We start from the raw sequence: 21,860 nt of genomic DNA, 5'->3' as shown, positions 1-21,860 counted from the left end.
AGGAACTCAATTAATTAATTTTACCAATTTATAATACCACTTTGACATTAAACCCTTCTAGCTATTTTTATACTGCAGTATAAGGAATCACTAATACAGTATTTGAAGTCTCACAGTCCTAACCTAGGTTTTAACCACGGTGGTGCACAATCCTTTCTCCTTTGATTGCCTCTGACTAGATTGTTAGTTGTTAATGGCATTTAGTTCTGGTTTTAATTTGTTTGCACAAAACTATTGTCTGCTTATCGGAGCTCCTGCCTTTTACCAGTTAGGGTAATATTGTATTTGTAAACTGTAACTGTTGTCAAGCTTCACTGTCACCATATAATAACTGGCTGGTTATAAATCCGGACACTGATCCAGCAAATAGCCATGTACAGTTACTCTAATATCTCTCTCCGTATGTTGAGTCGGACTGGCTAAATAATAAGTTGGCTTAATGATAACAAGTCTCACTTTACACCCACTCCTTCATCTATCTCTTACATTTACATCGTCTAAGGCTTCCTGCCACTGAGTAATCTATGGAAGTTGAATACTTTGGCTGTGAATGATGTTTTGATTAATCCATATGTCATGCACTGTAAGGGTGTATTTCAATCCACGACTCACTGGCTACACTGTAGTCAGAATCACCTCTCAATCTGTCCTTCACTACAGAGGGGCTGCTGCAACTTTCACTCTTATCTATGTAGCTGCTCACTCTCTCCTGTCGGCTCCGGAGCTATCAGCGGTATATAGGCTGGGGGGGTGTGTACACTTTCAGTTTCACGATTACCTTTGCTCTGGCAGACACCAATCAGTGTGCTCACCACTTCACTGCACCGCGCAGGGGCCGTTCTCAGTCTTCAGCCGGAATGTACCATACTGCAGCTGACAGGGGTGTAGCATTACCTTTGTCAGAGGACTCTTCTAGCAGCAACCAGTCTGCCCACCTCACGCAGCTGCCGTTCTCCCCTCCTTGATGGGCTGTCAGATACTGAGAGGGGGAGCTTGGGGCTGCCTCTCCTCTCTGACAGCTGCACCTCCAGGTCTGCCTTTTTAACTGGAACAAGTTACAGAGGGGGGGGCGGCTTTGGTTCTCAGCTCCGCCTGAGTCCGCCTTCGGCTCTGAAGTCACTGCACTGTGCTGCTGCCCTCACTGACAGCCGGGACACACACACGCTGAGGTAACCTCCACAGCGCAGGTCTGCCCTTTTGCTAAGCTCCCTTCGCACTGCTCTGTAACCGACTTAACTGTCCCCCTCAGCCACCTGCAGCTGGTTCTAGGAGGTTCTGCATCATGTGACCTCCTGCTGACTGGAAGAGTCCATATTTCCCCCATTGGAGGGGTAGTCCCATAGAGCAATAACACAGGGGTGGGGCACCATAAAAACACTATAAAGATACTGTAGATACAACATTGGCCACATTTGAACACATTGACATTTGTTTAAAAACACCATTTTACACATATATATATATATATATATATATATATATATATATATACACATGCGTATCTTCAACATGTGGTGCACCCAGGTTCTGGGTGCTATTGGGGACATTGCATAAGGGGCCCCCACAAGTTTGTTGCCCAAGGGCCCCCTCAGACCTTAATCTGGCTCTGGCTGGCACCTTATCACTTTCTTATCACTTTTCACTCTGTCTCCTAACACTGCTTAGTAAATAGACCCCTATATCCTCTGCAGAGCGGCGCGCGCACTCCTATGGACGCCGCGGCCACCTGCACACAGCCGCCGGAGGAGGAGAGGGAGAATAGCTGACAGCGGGCTCTGAGGATCTCCCGCCCACTGTCCCTGGCCAGCCCAGACCCCAGCGTCGCCGGACCAGGTAAGAGGGACCTGGATTCAGCGGTGCTGTGACACTCACTTTGCAACACAGCATCTTGAAAGAGTTAAACTCCTTGCTCTGGACCAAACCCAACTCTCAGGGGCGTTTTAAGAGAGGAGGGGGTCCGTGTGCAGCCTCCTCTCTGACAGTCCGTGTGCAGCCTCCTCTCTGACAGTGGCTCAGCTCCACTGAGCGCTGTAGATTCTGGCTTCATGCCAGAATCTACAGCACATGCGCGGGTCTCCATGAAAATGGCGCCAGCGCCTACTTTCCCGGGGACACCCTGCATCCATTATAGATACCCCTCTGCCAACGCTAATGAGGAAGATTAAAACACTTGTTTTCTTCAGCAGAAATACACTTGAGTTTTCCACTAATAACCCCTTCCCTGACTACATACTGTTGCTTCACAAACACTTGCTTTTATTTTCAGCAGCACCTGCAGACAAATCTTTCTGTTTAACAACACTTCACAACAGGCTTTTTTGTCACTCACTATCTTCCAGGGCTCATGTGGGTGATTCCTGTTGTCTCTAGCAACTGCTGTGCTGAAAGCGTCTATGATTTTAAGCTGCTGCTGCAAAGCACATATTTCTGCATAGATATCAATTGCAAGAGAATTCTCCACCATAATGTAACATTTTGGGATATGTTGCTCAGTTGAGTGGTCAGTGGTGCAGTATTTGGGTGCACAAATAAGGGTCACCATACAGGTTAACAGGGTTCAAACAAACAAAACCATGCTTTAATATCGTCAACATACAGTACAGCAGCAGAAAACAACCTACCCCCATTCAGGGCACTACCTCACTTCTTCAACCCTAACTATGAAGAGCAGCTAGTCTGTGCACAACTCCATACGTTATAGAGTCCTGCCTGCTTCTTGCAGGTATGGCAATGAGCCTTCTGGCCTGGTTTGGCTGCTACAAATCCATCTGAGCTGTATCCTCTAGGCAGCAGATAGGTGTGGTCACACCCCTTTTCAAACTTGTTTGGGTGGATCCCACCATTACAGTACAGATTTAGTGGCTCACCAATGCAACCTAGCTTAATTCTTCCACAATGCCCTATATATAGCCACTGGCAGTGGCACATACAGTACAGTAGGTTAGACTATCTGGGGCTAAAAGTTGTCATCCAGCTCCTACATAGTACCTAGATTTGTGTTCAAAAAGGTATATCTTGAACTTGTCAGATCATAGAATCTTTCTCCACTTGATAATGTCCATCTCCCATATACTATACATTACATATATCTTGCAGCATCTCTAATCTCCACTATTTTTTCAACAGGCCTTTGGAGCTTGGTGAATAATGCTGGGATTGCTTTCCCTTCTGCTCCCGCTGAATGGTTGACTAAAGAGGATTATTTCAAAATTTTGAATGTGAATTTGCTGGGACTTATAGATGTTACAATAAAGATGCTGCCCATGGTCCGGAGAGCCCGGGGAAGAGTGGTCAACATATCAAGTATTGCTGGGAGATTATCTGCCTTTGGTGGAGGATACTGTTTATCTAAATTCGGAGTGGAGGCATTCTCAGACAGTCTCCGGTAAGCAATTTAATTCTTTGCAAAATATGCATCAAGATTATATAAAGAGAAACATTTATGAATAGTGTTATGTAAATAATTGTGTAGAGGAAGTAGTGTTGTCCATATTAATGGAATTTGTTTCCACTACTTGTAGAACAGCAATTAAAGAAACAAAAAGTAATCTGCAGTGTGGGAGTTGTCAGAAAAGAATGGTTATTTAATAAACAGTTTACTCACTTAATGTAATTTATAATAATTTATTGTAATATATACACTAACAGTGCTAGTAAAGAAAAAAAAATCAGATTGCAACCTTTGTATTAGAGAATATATAAAATCTCACAATTGAACAAAGCATTCAGCATCAGAGATCTTAAGATGGCATAATCATAAATTGGCTTATGGCCACAGTCTAAATATTAATATAGACAATTAAGTCAAATGTGGATGCAGCGGCACCAGAATGTTGAGAGGGAACAGTCAGTGAGGAATCCCAGACTTCTAAACAAAATGTTCCCATTTCCAAACTGTGTAAACGTGTGGTTCTCTCACCATTGGTGCTCTTGTTGTTAGGATGGCTGGATCCTTCCAATCCTCTCATATTGTGCAGAGGTAAAGACTCTTAGGGCCTGATTTAGAGCTGCACGCTTTTGCTGCAGCGCGACTGCATCTTTATGCTAATGCCGCAGCCAGCTGCAGTGCTGTGCGTCTTATGACGCACCATAGGCCACACATTGGTTGCACCATCGGCGATGGGGATACACTTGCACTGCGATGTTGCTGCCTGCAATATGCAAGTGGAAGCACTCCATATGATACAGGGTATATTTACTAAAGTGCAGGTTTTTAGAAGTGGAGATGTTGCCCATAGCAACCAATTAGATTCTAGCTATTATCTTCTATAAGGTGCTAGATAAATGTTAAGTAGAATCTTATTGGTTGCTATGGGCAACATCTCCACTTCTAAAAACCTTGGTAAATATACCCTTCAGTGCGTGCTGAAATTTAATTGCAAATAACAATGAAGTTTCTCCATACCAATAAGGTGTCCAGGCTAGTTAATGTAATACCATATGCAGCATTTACATACTTTATTAATTATATTTAAGAGTAATTAGTTTGACACTATCACTTCCCTTCTCTTGTGTGTTTGAGGTTTTTATCTTTGGGATGTTGGTAGTTCCCTGTGCCAGCAGCCTTCAGTTTCACTAGACTATTGTATATTGTTTTCTTGCGGAGAGGGCACCTTTTCTCTTATATTTGATGATTACCATCTACATATTTTTTTATATTTGTTTTGCTTCCCCTTAGTGAAAACATGACTTGATCACTTTCTCTGCAGCATTGAAGGCAGCCACAGACTGACCAGTCCTGTGTGAGGATCAGTGTCCAATTTAGTCGGATGCATATGTGGCCATATTCTGTCTCATCAGGACAATTAGAGCATGGACCAAGTATGCCATCTCTTATCTGACATTATTGGGGCCTGATAGTGGTGCACATGGGCTGACAGGTCATCTTCTGACCACATTACCAACTTCCAGATGAATTGTGGTGGGAACTTTTTGGGACCATATAGACAGATGTTGAGTCCAATATCCACTGCAATATCACATTGTGGGAGAAAGGTATCAAACTTTCGAGAGAGATAAAGTGGAGAAGACACTTACAGTAACCAATCATTTTATAGACTGTTCTAGATAAATGACAGAAGCTGATTGCTGAATGCAACTTCAACTTTTTCACTTTATCTCTGTCATAGGTTTCCTACATCTCCCCTTGTGTGTTGAACAGGTAAAGGATTGACAAATTCCATAATATATCTGAGCACGTGAAGGAAGCCTTTGGGGAAAGCCAAACTGTCTTCAAGAGGTTCTGCATTATTCTGTTGCAGACAGGTTGAGTTGTTTAAAAATGCATTTAATTTGTCATTTGTCATTTCAAGGTATTACAAACATTAATTACAAGTAGCTTGGGAAATAAATGAAAGAATAATATGGATAGAGGTCCCTATTAAAGCCATGAGTATTACAGCAATTTTTCAAGTATATCTGTATTTTCAGCCGCGAGATTTCCAGATTTGGTGTGAAGGTCTGCGTCGTGGAGCCTGGTTATTTCAAAACAGCAATGAGCAATTCAGATGCAATAGAAATAAAACTAAAAGATTTTTGGAAGAAGATCCCAGAAGATATCCCCAGAATTTACGGGCAAAATTATGAAACCTGTAAGTGTCATTTACATGCATGTCCTGATGATTCAAATTTTTGGTGTTGCCACTAATGCTGCCAAGACATTGGGCTGGCCCCAGTACTTGCCCCCTGTGGTGAAAGGAGTGGGCAGGGGGGCGGGTGTGGCTACTACCTGTCATGGACTACGTTACTATGGTGTGGGTGCACATGCACAGAAAATTGTGGTTGCACCATCAGAGATGGGTGGTTATACCTCCCCTGCAGTTCTGAGCCAATATAGAGTTCTGGATGACCACCCATTCCCTTTCCCTTTTTGGTGGCCCTGGTTGCCAATGTTAGAAATTTTTTTAATAGAATTTGTGAAGAGGATAAATATTCTCGATCTGGCCCAGTAGTGTCATGCACCCACTGTAATTTGCGAACCATAAAACTTGCGTACTCTCTTCACTTTTAGTCATACCCTTAGGGGATCGGTATCAAATACCGCCGGGTGGTTAAAATCCTGACGACGGAAAACCATCACCAGTGAAGATCCCGACAGCAGCTAAGGTAAGTACTAACTAACCTACCCCCCCAAACCCTCCATTAGGGGTGCCTAACCCTAACCTCCACCCCAAGTGCCTAACCCTAACCCCCGCTGTAAGTGCCTAAACCTAACCCCCCCTTCATCGCAGTCTAAACCTAAGTCTCCCGGGGGGAGCCTAACCCTAACCCTCCCAAGGGGTGCCTAACCCTGTCCCCACGGGAGCCCCTAACCTAACCCCCCCCCCGCGCGGCTGTACGCACCCGGTGCCCGGCTTACCTTCGATCGGGATACCAGGCGTCAGGCTCCCAGTGTAGATAAAATGACAGGCGTCGGGATTTCGATGCCTGTCGTGATTAGACAGTCGGGATTAGACAGTCAGGATGCCGACGGTCGGCATTTAGACCGTCGGCATCGTGACTGCATACCCTCGGGGGAGCTTATTTTGCTGTACAGTACGTTCCAAATACACCTGTGCACACTTGCTTTCTTCTTTTGGGCAGCACGTCTGTGCAGATAGACTTTTCAGTTCTGCAAAACAACTACAATGTGTGTGGCAGAAAAGGTTAAAACATTACTTTAAAATCCTCACTGCAATAAATTTTACAGCACTACATGCACAATCTCTACCAGCTCATTTAATTATATCATCCACCAACACTAATTTGCCCATGTATTAATTTAATTTCCCTAAAATGCTGCAGAAACAGCAGGGTCTTTGAATCTCTCCCCGACATTTGTACTATGGGCCTTTTCGGTGATGGTGAATTGCAGAGCTGCACACAAGCGGCTGTGCAGTTCCGTCCATCTAAAATGCTAACACAGCAGGAGGTGTCTGTAGGAAACAGATACCTCCTTGCTACATATGCAATGCACTCCGAGCACTGTGACTGAGGTCTCAGCCTGAGAACACCATCACGACCAATGGTCGCGATAGTTGCTCCTTTGCCCAGGTAGCGGTAGCTGAAGCTTACCGCAGCCTGGCAGGGTCCTGGCAGCTTGTGATTTTTAGGGTTAGGTTTAGGATTAGGGTTAGATACTTGGTGCAGGGTTAATGTTAAGCTGCAGAAGAGGACAGTTAGGGTTAGGCATTGGAAGGAGGGTTAGGGATAGGCACAATGGAATGGCTAGGGCTAGGCACTAGGGAGAGGGCTAGGATTAGGGTAAAGAAGAAAAAAAAAAAGCATGTCGACCATTTGCATGTCGACCTTTTGACCCTGTCAACTATTTGACTCTTTCAACCTTTTGACCCCGATGACCTAACTCCTTGTCATCCATTTACATGTTGACCTTTTGACCCTGTCGACCTAAGTCCAAGGCAATCATTTATATGTAAATCTTTTGACCCTGTCAAACTTTTGTCCATGTCGACCATTCACTTTCTACCTTGTGGTGTCTATCTATTGATTTGTCTATGTCTATCTAGTTACTGTGTATTTATCAATCCACACCAATGCAGATGTATATAGCAGAAGATACACTTGGCACATGCAGGGTTAATGCTATATGCTTAATGTACTCAGCAGTGGTTATATAAAAGTGTCATAACCTCCAAGCTGTCTCTATTATGAAGGAGACACTGGGCACATTTCTCTCACTATGGGAATTATACAGGAGACGAATGGACAAGCCGCTTAAGGGGCTTTAGTGCATTCAGCTGGGATTTTTAGGTTGCGCTGTCATCGACGCACCTCCGTCACTGGAGTCCCGGAGCACCACCGGGAGATGGCGCACAGTGGACTCTTGTACACCAACGTCACTGCTGGTGATTAGCATGGCAAACATAAATAGGTCCCTAAATCTTTTTATATTGAAGCATAATATAAGTCATATTCCTGTCTCTAACCTATATTTGACAAGGAATGATTCAAGCCACTCTGGTGCCCATCAGAAGCAGCAACATTTGAGAATACTTCTTAACCCCATCTCAATTTATAAATCCGTGTGTTAACACATGCAATATAAGCAGTTGTAATAGTGTATAAGTGGGACATGATGTCTCAAAACAGCATTTATACTGAGAGCTCACAGGTTTTCCACATCACACATTTACTGCTGCACATGGATTTTAAACCTGCTTATGCTGAATGTACAGATGTGTCCACATACATCTATCATCCGTGCGCTACAAGGCGCGTTACATATAACGCATGAGCGCCGTGTGAATTGGTAACACCGAGTGTCTTTTCGTGCGACTTTTACCATTAAAATGCGTCTTATTCGCAAAGTGATGTGAAGAAGACACACAAGCTGCTGATGCCGATAAAAATGATATGCAGCATGCCTATATTCTGTGTGCGAACATCTGCTTTGTGAATAAGATGCATTGTAAGGGAATACGCTGCACAAAAAGATACTTGGCCTTATGGAATCGCACCACAGCATGGCACATCTAGAAGGGCTGTTTAACGCGCAAGGAGGCTAGATGTATGTGGAACAGTGGATGCTCCAGAGGTGGCCAGCTGGGACTCACTGGTGTGGCTCCTGTATTTTAATTTTGGACTGTGCTACAGCCCCACCTCTGGATCCGCCACTAATGTGGACACATCTGTATGACACATGTTTGGAGGGAAGCGCTGTACCGTGGTTTCTCTAAGCAATTAGAAGAGACTATTTAACCGCAGCACTATTTAGGAGGATGTACTATAATTAAGAAACTGCGGCTGAGTGAGGTGAGCATATACTTTACATGTTATTTTGGTTGCAGTCTTAGCTGTAGTTTACCAAATGCATGGAGCACCTTGTACAGATGTCTTGCTCTTGTATAGGCTTTGTTCACTTGTGTTATATGACATTGTTCCAGGATGAAATACATAACTACTGTAAGTATAGACAAACACCAACATCTGAAAATCATTTTTATGAATCACTATTCTGATTTCCCATTTTTATTACTCTATGTTTACACAGATTCCAAGAACTTTCTTTCTGGCATTTCAAAGGCAAGCTCGAAACTTCACCTGGTCACAGATTGTATAGAACATGCTCTGACCGCTGCCTACCCACAGACACGCTACTCTGCTGGCTGGGATGCCAAACTGTTCTTCCTACCTCTTTCCTACTGTCCAACTGTATTGGCGGATTTCATACTTAAAAGAGCATTATAACACACAATGCATATTAAAAGAGGCCCCTAATGCCCTGACCCCATATATGAAATGTAATCTGGGGTTCCTCTCTGCACAGTCAGATGCACGGCTGTACACCAGGTAGTGGCATTTGCATAAAGTCGCAGATGTGTGACCGTCAGAAGTCGCAGACACGAATGTGCCCCATAGTGCTTTCTTTTATTTGGATAGAAGTCACCAGGTTTATCTTATATTGACAGTTGAAAACTACATGTCAAAGTGTACCTACTGTAATTGTCAAAAATATTGAAATTAACCTGTTATGTATAAAATAAATATAGGCAATAACAATAATATTTCGCTCTTTCTTTTTGCTACAAAACTATTATTTCTTCACATGCAAATCTAAGCTGCTAACATTACATAGTAAATTTTAGTGTTTTAACTCTCTACAGTCCATAAGCTGCGAACGCATGTTGCGATCTTCTCACCGATGACACCAGAAAGCTGTTGAGACAGAGTAGATCAGTACAACACCAAACATGGTTTGCTTTTCATGTACTAAACCATAGATATCAAATAGTATTTATTTCACAACATTAGTAATAAATGAATAAACCTTGAATATTACACTTTGAAGCTATGGAACCTTTTATGTGAGTGTGCAGTGTGTAAGTATTAGGGGTTTGGGAAAAGACGCTAGTTAGATTTATGTAGTGAGGACTTTTAACTAAGGGAAGATGCGTACGCATGAAGCTAATAAACAGCATCCGTACGCGGGGTATTATGCATTCGCTAATGTGCGTATTTTTAATGTGTGTATGGGGTATGGTGAAATATGCAATCGCATGATGCTAATAATAGCATCTCTGTATGTACTTAAGTGTGAGTTTCTCTAAAATGGCGCTGGGCGGCCATTCGCAAAATGGCGTCGTGCAAATCTCATTTTTAAGATGGTGTCTTGTGGCCATTCGCAAGATGCGTCGTTCCAATCTAATTTTAAACTGATTCTGTCTCAGCCAATTATCCAGCTTCAACAGTCCACCCTTTGATAGCAACCAACATGCTATCATACACTGATCTTACATTTAATTTTTTAGGCTTACATTTTGACATACTATTTAATGTTATATTATGGGATGGCACAAGGTGGTTCTTAATCCATCAATAATGGGTCTCTAGGGGACATAAAACTACCATTATAAGCATACTGCAGATCTTGGAAGATCATGGGAGAGATGTAGGGATGCACCTATCCTATAAAGGAAGTCTTGTGGGGGAGATAGGGACTTACATTATTTGAGGTGTATTAGAATAACATTTTAATAATACATTTTATGCATGTCTAAACATAATACATTATACAATGGTATTTCCTAGTTCAGGGTTGTAATGCTTTTCTACATTTACCTCAGTATTCATATTGCCATTACTGACCATCATCATAATTTCATTCTTTCGGTTTACCTTATTTTTACATCTTCCACACTTCAACACAGTAGGAACACACTTGACACATATGCCAATTACTATGATGACAACCAGTATGAGGATCAGGAGTTTACCTATGCTTGCAATCATTTCCTGGACCCACTGTCCTAGACCTGAGAACCATTTCCCTGGGTTCAACCATGAAACCCATTCCTCTACCTTCTTCTCTACTTCAGCCACTGAAGCATTATGGTTCTTTTGAAACTCCCATTTTAGCTGCAGAATTTCATCCATCTTCTGGTCTATCACCTCCTTGGGGTCGCTGGTATAATTTGTGACATAAGTGCAACACTTTATTCCAAATTGGGTGGCCAAAGTTACACAATACCCTCCAGTGACAGCTGTTAAATAATTTAACACTAGTCTGTGTTGCACCAATTCTTTCTTGTACGCTTGCAATTCCCTACCTGTATACCTGAAGGTGTCATCATACATCTCGGTGATATTATCTATCAATTTAGCAAGATCTTGGATATATCTAAAATTTAGTGTACCCCGAGCGATCCTGGTGGGATCCAATGCTACTAAAACTTGAAATTCAGTTGTCTCACTAATTAACTGTGTGGCTTTATGCACATCACCAGGTATCATATTTCTTTTTGCCTCTGAATTCATACTGTGTGTGAAGATATGGCGATGGTACGTTTTTATGAATACCAAGCATTTCAACATGTGTGAGGGTCATAACCTCTGGGACTGCTCTTCCCAGGTAACACAAACCTTCAGAACTTGTAGAAAGCCATTTATACGCTTTCCTTCCACATATAAAATATACATCATCAAGGAGAACATAAGGAATAGTATGCATCATTATCATTAAACACATTTCTCTTGCAAATAACCCTATCTCAGGTTCTCCCATCTGGTGAATACATGTTTCTGATTGTATAACCTTTGCACAGTACCCTTCTGGTATTCTACCAACCATTTCTTTGGTGTTACTCAGTGTATATTTATACCAGAAGTGCCTTCCACCTGACCTACTTTTGCGTAGTAGTCCATAATTCATAGGCTCACTGTCAGCTCTTTGTGAGAAGGTCATCATCTGATTATTACCAGTCACCTCCCAACATCCTGGGTCATTGGAGTTGGTGATGTTTAAACATAAAAGTGTTTTATCTTCTTAGTACTGGTGGAGTTTAAAATGAGGTGGTTTGGTATTAAGAAATTTTCCATCCAGTGTCTTCCCTTTTGGCAATTGTAAAATTTCAGAGATATTTATTGGGAATGCAACCAATCCTACATTATGCTGTCCCTGGGGCACGTGAGAGCACACCTAACAGTCGGTTTGGTTCAGAATTTTGCCCACCATCGTGTGATAATCCTCTAAAGGATACCCACCCAAATACTGATTATACTTAGGTTGACAATGCTGGATGCATCTCTCATCAATTACAGACCCACAGAACTCACACATACAATAATCCTCAGATGACAGACCTTCACACTGTCCCCGTGTATCCAAAATAGCAGACCTCTTAACAATTACAGTACTAAGATTGGTCAGACACTCCCCTGATTGGCATAGCACTCCTCCTCTTGACTCCACTCCATCAGCACTGCCATCAGCTCCCATCTCCTCTATCGGTCCCCCATCACAGAAACCAGATATCCCCGAACAAACTAGGATGATGGAAACTCTGGAAGAGAATATGAAAATGAACACAGCAGACTAGTCCATCGACGCAGCAAGGACCTGTAAATTTCTTTATCTCAGGTATCGCACTACAACCTTTTAATCCTCCCGAAACAAGCTCACGATCGACAGGTCCATGTTATCAGCCTTGTCTCCGCCTTGTTTCTCCACCGTTTTTTTCTCTTGTTTCTGACCTTTTTGCAGTGAGTGGAATGGACCCAGGTATCTCTCTCGGCCACCTTCAAAGATGTGGTACTCATCAGCAACACCTGATATGGACCCTCCCAATGATCAGTCAAACAATCTGAATGTAAGAAATTTCTGATCATAACATATTCTCCAAGTTCAACATCATGACAGTTAGTTTCAGGCATATCATGTGACAACAATTTCAGTTTCTGCTGTTGCTGTTTTAACTGTTTACTCATTGATATAAAATACCTTACAGTTACTTTGTTGTTACCCTTCAAGTCTTCCTGTGGACTTATAATCAAATGGGACAGATTTAGAGGGGGTCTAGGAGTGGTCCTTATGCTATGTAGGACCAACGGTAATGCTTCTGGCTATCTTAGTCCACTCTCTGCCATGATTTTACTTAGTTTATTTTTAATAGTCCCGTTCATCCTCTCTACCTTGGCACTGGCTTGCGGTCGGTAGGGGGTGTGAAGTCGACTATTAATACCCATCAGTTTACACATATTTTGAAAACATCACCTGTGACATGAGTACCCCTGTCACACTCGATAATTTTAGGGATACCGTATCTGCATACAAACTCCTGTACAATTTTCTTGGCAGTAAACGCAGCAGTATTAGTGGCTGCTGGGTATTCCTCAACCCAATTGGAAAACACGTTAGTACACACTAATACATACTTGAGATTCCTGCAAGGTGGTAATTAGATGAAATCAATTTGTATTACCTGGAAAGGTTCGTCAGTCAGTGGAATGTGGGATAGTTCGGTAGGGATCATTTTCCCAATGTTTTTCCTCAAGCAGGTCAGACAGGACATTGCTCTCTTTTCCGCTTGAGAAGAAAACCCTGCTGCGCACCAGTATGCTCTCACCAATTTGCACATACCTTGCTTTCCCAAATGAGTCAGACCGTGCACTGCCTCAGCCAGGCTGGGGTAGTATGCCTTGGGAGCTACTGGCTTACCTTGTCCGTCCCTCCAGAGTCCAGAGGACTATTGCCCACATCCTTTGGACTTTCAGACTGATTTTTCCTGGATAGAACACAAATTTTGCATCTCAATTAATTTCAGCATATCAATTGTTTGAAAAGACATAAATGCTGCCCATTTTGCATTCTGCTCTGTTGTTGCCCAGTAACACCGAATCATCCTCACATGTATGGGCTTTACACTTAATTACTGCCACCATTTTGGGCAGTTGAATTGCTTTTAGTAATTGTTTTATATGTCTGGAATGTGCAACTGGTGTGCCTGCTGTTGTCAAAAAATTTCTCAGACGCCATAGAGCTCCGAAATCATGTATCACTCCGTACACATACTTAAAGTCAGTGTAAATGTTAGGAGGTCTGCCTGCTGCCAATTCACACGCTCTTTTTAGTGCTACTAACTCCGCCACCTGGGCTGAGTGAGGAGGACCAAGGGGTTCAGCTTCTATGATGTCTGTGTCATTTACAACAGCATAACCTGTACATAATTCACCTGTGTCTGTTTGTCTATGACAACTACTGTCCGTGTAAAATGTCACATCCACATTCTCTAAAGGTGTATCACATATGTCAAGTCATGCAGTAAAGGTCTGGTTCAGATATTCCATACAATCATGTGCATCACTATGTCCGCTGAACTCACTTCCCGCTAGCAACCCATCTCCCTCCACCCTTTGTGCATCATGTTGCACATATGGTAAATATGTTGCTGGATTTAATGTACTGCATCATCTAACAGTGATGTTTGCAGGGGCTATTAGAGCTGGTTCCCACTTGGTAAATCTAGCTGAAGAGACGTGTCTGGTTTGGGCAGAGTTCAGCAGAGCATGGCCTAGTACCACATCCTCACTCTTAGTGACCAATACAGCGGTTGCTGCTACACTTCTTAAACACGTTGGGAGTGATCTTGCCACAGTGTCCAATTGTGCACTGTAGTATGCTATGGGCCTACTGGCATCACCATGTTTTTGTGTGAGGACACCTGCTGCACAACCATCGGCTTCCGTACAATACAAATCAAAATGTTTTTCATAGTCAGGTATTCCCAATGCAGGTGCTTTTGTCAGACTATCCTTAAGATTAAGGAAAGCCTGCTCTGATTCCTCTGTTTGTATGACATGGTCGGGCTTTGAGGAAGAAACTAAGGACCTCATTCAGAGTCGGTCCAAGCGGCCGCACGGTCGTATAGGAAAGGGGCCGGATAGGCAAATGATGCACACGCATGTTGCATCCCTAAGGTCGGATCGTTAGCTGGCCGACCAAGGGGTGGATGCGGTCGGACCGCTAAAAATATGCCCACATCTCGTACGCATAGCACGTCATCTCCGGCTATTTAAGGATTAATCGCGAGCATCGGTAACCATCGGAACTGGTCGTAGAGCTTAAGGTTGACCATACCCTCTCTTAAGCTCTACGATCATGTCAGTGTAAAACCTCCCCTGTCACGTGTGCCATGACACTACTTTCTTAATTATGCACTCCCATTAAACGCCGTTCGCATAATGAGGCACGCCTGCGTTCGGATCTCCACACCCCCGTTTTCAAGCACCTTCCCATGTTATCACCCACAAACGCCGCAATCTGTCACTCAAACTACCGACCTGGCGGTATTCAAGGAGAGAGAAATTTCTGATCGTAGTCGCTAGTTTGCGCACGCGCATTGTGAACTGTATGCATGCGCAGTTAAGCGAACATCGGCTGCGTACGACCGTGCGGCCCCTTCGACCGACTCTGAATGAGGTCCTAAGTCCTGTAATGGCAAGGCCAAAATAGAAAAACCTGGGATCCACATTCTGCAGTATCCACACATTCCCAAGAAGGTACGAATTTGCTGTTGGTTATGCGGCAGTGTCATGTTCTGTATGGCCTGGATTCGATCAGTAGTTAGATGTTGTAACCCCTGTGTTAGGCAGTGTCCCAAGTATTTTACTCTGGATTGGCATGGCTGTAGTCTGTCCTTAGCAACCTTGTGTCCTGTTTGCGAGAGATGAAGCAACAAAAGTTTAGTATCATTTAAACATGACATAAACAAATCAGAACATAGCAATAAATCATCTACATATTGTATTAGAACAGACCCATTGGCAGGTTGAAAAGATTGTAAACAGTCGTGCAAGGCCTGGGAAAAGATACTGGGGCTGTCTATGAAACCTTGGGGCAATCGTGTCCATGTGTATTGTACACCCCTGTATGTGAAAGCGAATGGGTACTGACAGTCAGGATGAAGAGGCACAGAGAAGAAAGCAGAACAGAGGTCAATGACAGGGAAATGGGTTGCATGTGGTGGGATCTGCATGAGAATGACAGCTGGATTTGGCACTATGGGAAATTGGCTCTCTACCACTTTATTAACACCTCTAAGGTCTTGTACCAGCCTCTAACCCCTCCCACCACTCTTCTTTACCGGAAAGATGGGACTGTTGGCTACATTAGCTGTACGAACTAAAGTTCCCTGTTGTAACAATCGCTCAATTATGGGATAAACCCCTAATTCTACCTCCTGTTTTAGTGGGTACTGGGGAATTTTTGGAGCTTGGCTACCACCTTTTAAATTTACCATTACTGGGGCTTACGTTTGCCATTAATCCAGTGTCCTGTCCATCCTTGGTCCAAAGTGAATCTGGAATTTGGGATAACATTTGATCTACCTGAGATGGATTTTCACTTAAACTGGTAGAGTGATACATTATCCTTTGGGGAGTGTCTAACATATCCCTCACCTCATGCGCAACTCTCTCTGGGATATCTAAAAATACACCATCAGGGGTACAATATATAACACATCCCATCTTACATAACAAATCCCTTCCCAGTAGGTTAGTAGGAGCTGCTGCTGCCAGGAGGAAAGAATGCCTGGTATGCAATGGCCCGATAGTGACCTCTGTGGATTTTGTTAAAGGTTAATGTTGCACTTTACCTGTTATGCCCATTGTTGGTACTGTCTCGTTGGTTACCTGTAAATTAACGGGAGATTTTATCACTGACCTGGTCGCCCCTGTGTCTACAAGAAAAGGATATTTAGTACCAGCTAAATCAACCATCATTACCGGTTCTTCCCTAGTACTTCCCATTAACCTGACTATCTGTATTCTACAGGTATGACCTGACCCCTAGCGTTGGCTCCCACTCTCCAATAAAGCATTAATGGCCACAATTGGAGCTGGTGCCTGTTGGACATTTTTGCTGGTCTCTGTTTATATCCTTTATGGGGATATCCAGGTACTCCCTGGTTAGGGGATCCTACCTTCTTTGCCGTATAGTTCTTACTTAGATGTCCTGGCTGGTTGCTATTAAAACACTTTTGTGGGTGGGGTGGATGAAAGGATTGTTGTGTGGGTTTAGCAGGAGGGAAAGGTGGTGGGTATGGGTAACGATATTGAGGAAGAGGATATTGTGGGAGATATGGGGTTTGAGGATAGTATGGGAATTGTGGCTGTGTGTGATAAGTTGGTTAGGGCTGCAATTGTGGTGGTGTAGGATTAGTGAGGAGGTGTAACTGTTCAGGTCCAGGTGTGGATGCAGGTGTGGATGCAGGTGTGTCTGCTGGCTGTGATGTTACCGTCATTCTTTCTAGAGCTTGAATACTGACAGCCATTAGTTTCTCGCTCTGGGTCTCTCTCTTCTTAGAGATGTTCTTATCATGTTCAATTGCGGATTCTATGAGGTTGTCTACTGTGACTCCCCTCCAGCCAGGCTGTGAGGTCTGAACCCAGGTCTTTAGGTTCTCTTTAAGACCATCCATGAGTACAGTGACAATCATTCCCTTGTGGGGAGTGCTATCTTTAATATCTTCTAACCCAGTGAACTGGGTGATAGCCTGCAGAGCCCGGTCACAATAATCTTCTGCAGATTCACTCTCTCTTTGTTTTATGGTGAAGATTTTGTTCCAGTTAACTACTACTGGAAAATATACACCCAATGGAGTTACAATGCGGGAAATGTTACCTTGATTAATTTAGTCTGTTAAGGGAACATCTCCATCCAATACACAAGCCGTGATAAATTTTGTCAAGTCGGTATTGCGTGGTAGACAGGCTCTTAACACCACTCGCCAATCTTTGTTGGTTGGCTCATGAGAACTACTTAAATTTCTCAAAAATCTTTGACATTTGGCTAATTCCTTTTTGGGATCGGGGAAATCATTCATTATGGAATTTAGCTCCACTCTTGTCCAAGGACAATGCATTACTACTTCCCTTGTGGGCACTACTGCATTCGCATACGCATTCCCATTCGGAACAGTTATTGTCCAGATGGGATGCAGCCCGGCCGCACTGCTACTTATTACCTGGCTGGGGGCTTAGTCTGTTACTGCAACGTATAGGGTTAACAACCTCCTCTATGGGTGCAGTGGATGTTAACACTTCCTGTACTATCACTGATGGAGATGGCGGCACCACTTGTGATTGTCGTGGTGGAGCATCTAACATGTGTACAGACATAACAATAGGCTCATCATCCACATCATAAACATTTTCCTTATGATTACTTAAGAGAGGGTACAAATTACTTGTTACATTTTTATGTTTTTTTTCAACAACTGTACCTGCACCACCATCAACATAGGGCGGCGGTGGTACGCGTGAACCACTGGCAATACCTTCCACAATGCTACCTTGCTGCACATGCACGCTATTTCACGGCTCGCATGCATTGCAATTCAGCGCTGCGAGTGTACTTTCTGGTAATGTGCTCGAGACTCTAGTTTGCGTCTCTTGCACACCTTTAAGCCACGCATCCCCCTCATGCTGCCATAATTTTAAACATTCGTTATATTTTACCTTTTTCACTCGAGAACGCACCAGACTGATGTGATCTCGGACATTGTTCAATACATCCTTATCAAAACTACCAGTTCTAGGAAACAGCCTTACACTCTTTATCATCATCTTAAACCATATATCACAGTACCTAATTACATAAGCACCATACTTAGTATGCATAATACGATGTGCCGATCCAAGCGGCGCTTCCATTAGCAGCACATCATTGTCTAACATCTCTACTGTTTGCGTGGCTCCCATCCTGGGACAAATCCTACGTCTTTCAATAAAGATTTAAACTGGTGAAAGACAGTCAAGATACTTTCACTTACCTGCGGACGTCTTGGAAAAATGGTGTATCCACAAACCCTATGGAAGACCTCTAGACGCCTCCACTCACCTATGGAAGAAAAGCTGCTCCCACGCAGAAATCCCTTTTTGACTACGTTTCAACCGCTAGGGGGCAATATATACCCTTTGTTTTCCAGTTGATTTCGTCCACCCTCTCAGCAGTTCACAATCACAGTTTAGCCCAAAACTATGCGGTTCAATTATAGTTCTCAAGTAAGCCTAACCGATTACTGAATACTATAATCACACTGGGAGCCAAACCCTAACAAAAATAACGACCCATACACCTGGCTTGTGTAAAGTAAACGGTAATATGCTACCAAGTCACTAGGCCATTCGTTACGCCTAGCACTTAAGGGTCCTACGATACCCTTAACATTTAGGTCACTTGTTACACCCTAAACAAATACTCACAGTTACACACTTTTTTCCTGTGCAGAAAAATACACGTTAACCCAGTTATTGGTAACAATTGATAATGTAATCTCAACGGCTTTGTTTAAAACATGTGGCAGCAAGACCGGAAATACGTATACGCTATTGTGCGACTAGTCGCATACACAATAATGCGACTATTACACAACCGTATTATGACTCTTTCACTTAGCTGCGTATGCAAAAATTTGACTCAGCTGCGTATGCAAAAATGCAACCCAACCGTGTACGCAATAATGCGACACCCCCTTTTTAACACACAAAATAAAATGGAAAAACAACCTATCGACGAAGGAAAACAAACTTTTTCCTCCCCGTCCCTGGATTCTCAATCAACGCTCCTAAAGTCACAGTAACCGGTAGCGCACTCTCAGCAACAACAGTAGTAACAGATTCCGAATGCACAATGCGTTCTCCTGTCTGGCGCCTCCACCCTTTTGCTGAGAGTTCAATACCGAGTGTTACAGACCGATTGCGAGATTAACACTGCGAGCCCCCAACTAACGATACTGGATTTAAACCTCTATATGCTCCTGCCTATACCTTCTAAATCCTGCCTATACCTTCTAGAATTGTCGCTATTTGCGTACGCAGTCATACAGCAAATAAATGGAATGGACCCAGGTATCTCTCTCGGCCACCTTCAAAGATGTGGTACTCATCAGCAACACCTGATATGGACCCTCCCAATGATCAGTCAAACAATCTGAATGTAAGAAATTTCTGATCATAACATATTCTCCAAGTTCAACATCATGACAGTTAGTTTCAGGCATATCATGTGACAACAATTTCAGTTTCTGCTGTTGCTGTTTTAACTGTTTACTCATTGATATAAAATACCTTACAGTTACTTTGTTGTTACCCTTCATTTCTTTCTGTGGACTTATAATCAAATGGGACAGATTTAGAGGGGGTCTAGGAGTGGTCCTTATGCTATGTAGGACCAACGGTAATGCTTCTGGCTATCTTAGTCCACTCTCTGCCATGATTTTACTTAGTTTATTTTTAATAGTCCCGTTCATCCTCTCTACCTTGGCACTGGCTTGCGGTCGGTAGGGGGTGTGAAGTCGACTATTAATACCCATCAGTTTACATATATTTTGAAAACATCACCTGTGACATGAGTACCCCTGTCACACTCGATAATTTTAGGGATACCGTATCTGCATACAAACTCCTGTACAATTTTCTTGGCAGTAAACGCAGCAGTATTAGTGGCTGCTGGGTATGCCTCAACCCAATTGGAAAACACGTTAGTACACACTAATACATACTTGAGATTCCTGCAAGGTGGTAATTGGATGAAATCAATTTGTATTACCTGGAAAGGTCCGTCAGCCAGTGGAATGTGGGATGGTTCGGTAGGGATCATTTTCCCAATGTTTTTCCTCAAGCAGGTCAGACAGGACATTGCTCTCTTTTCCGCTTGAGAAGAAAACCCTGCTGCGCACCAGTATGCTCTCACCAATTTGCACATACCTTGCTTTCCCAAATGAGTCAGACTGTGCGCTGCCTCAGCCAGGCTGGGGTAGTATGCCTTGGGAGCTACTGGCTTACCTTGTCCGTCCCTCCAGAGTCCAGAGGACTATTGCCCACATCCTTTGGACTTTCAGACTGATTTTTCCTGGATAGAACACAAATTTTGCATCTCAATTAATTTCAGCATATCAATTGTTTGAAAAGACATAAATGCTGCCCATTTTGCATTCTGCTCTGTTGTTGCCCAGTAACACCGAATCATCCTCACATGTATGGGCTTTACACTTAATTACTGCCACCATTTTGGGCAGTTGAATTGCTTTTAGTAATTGTTTTATATGTCTGGAATGTGCAACTGGTGTGCCTGCTGTTGTCAAAAAATTTCTCAGACGCCATAGAGCTCCGAAATCATGTATCACTCCGTACACATACTTAAAGTCAGTGTAAATGTTAGGAGGTCTGCCTGCTGCCAATTCACACGCTCTTTTTAGTGCTACTAACTCCGCCACCTGGGCTGAGTGAGGAGGACCAAGGGGTTCAGCTTCTATGATGTCTGTGTCATTTACAACAGCATAACCTGTACATAATTCACCTGTGTCTGTTTGTCTATGACAACTACCGTCCGTGTAAAATGTCACATCCACATTCTCTAAAGGTGTATCACATATGTCAAGTCATGCAGTAAAGGTCTGGTTCAGATATTCCATACAATCATGTGCATCACTATGTCCGCTGAACTCACTTCCCGCCAGCAACCCATCTCCCTCCACCCTTTGTGCATCATGTTGCACATATGGTAAATATGTTGCTGGATTTAACGTACTGCATCATCTAACAGTGATGTTTGCAGGGGCTATTAGAGCTGGTTCCCACTTGGTAAATCTAGCTGAAGAGACGTGTCTGGTTTGGGCAGAGTTCAGCAGAGCATGGCCTAGTACCACATCCTCACTCTTAGTGACCAATAGAGCGGTTGCTGCTACACTTCTTAAACACGTTGGGAGTGATCTTGCCACAGTGTCCAATTGTGCACTGTAGTATGCTATGGGCCTACTGGCATCACCATGTTTTTGTGTGAGGACACCTGCTGCACAACCATCGGCTTCCGTACAATACAAATCAAAATGTTTTTCATAGTCAGGTATTCCCAATGCAGGTGCTTTTGTCAGACTATCCTTAAGATTAAGGAAAGCCTGCTCTGATTCCTCTGTTTGTATGACATGGTCGGGCTTTGAGGAAGAAACTAAGGACCTCATTCAGAGTCGGTCCAAGCGGCCGCACGGTCGTATAGGAAAGGGGCCGGATATGCAAATGATGCACACGCATGTTGCATCCCTAAGGTCGGATCGTTAGCTGGCCGACCAAGGGGTGGATGCGGT

At 43.3% G+C, this 21,860-nt stretch overlaps 1 protein-coding gene across 11 annotated transcripts in view; it reads left to right on the top strand.

The window, feature by feature from the left end:
• LOC148523547 (retinol dehydrogenase 16-like) overlaps positions 1-9,186 on the top strand; it is a 60,618-nt gene extending 51,432 nt beyond the window's left edge. The window contains exons 2-5 of one of the 11 annotated variants that reach the window (XM_088473172.1): positions 3,127-3,385; positions 5,431-5,591; positions 8,829-8,860; positions 9,022-9,186. In XM_088473172.1, the coding sequence (XP_088329298.1) occupies positions 3,127-3,385; positions 5,431-5,591; positions 8,829-8,860; positions 9,022-9,186 (617 nt within the window). The other 10 variants (XM_088473167.1, XM_088473173.1, XM_088473168.1 and 7 more) reach the window with 10 other exon arrangements.
• The last annotated feature ends 12,674 nt before the right edge of the window (positions 9,187-21,860 follow it).

Source organism: Taudactylus pleione, unplaced genomic scaffold (assembly GCF_031769625.1).
Source record: "Taudactylus pleione unplaced genomic scaffold, aTauple2 ptg000130l, whole genome shotgun sequence".
Taxonomy (NCBI): Eukaryota; Metazoa; Chordata; class Amphibia; order Anura; family Myobatrachidae; genus Taudactylus; species Taudactylus pleione.
Note: the sequence above shows the minus strand (reverse complement) of the source record. Positions and strands in the feature narration are given on the sequence as shown.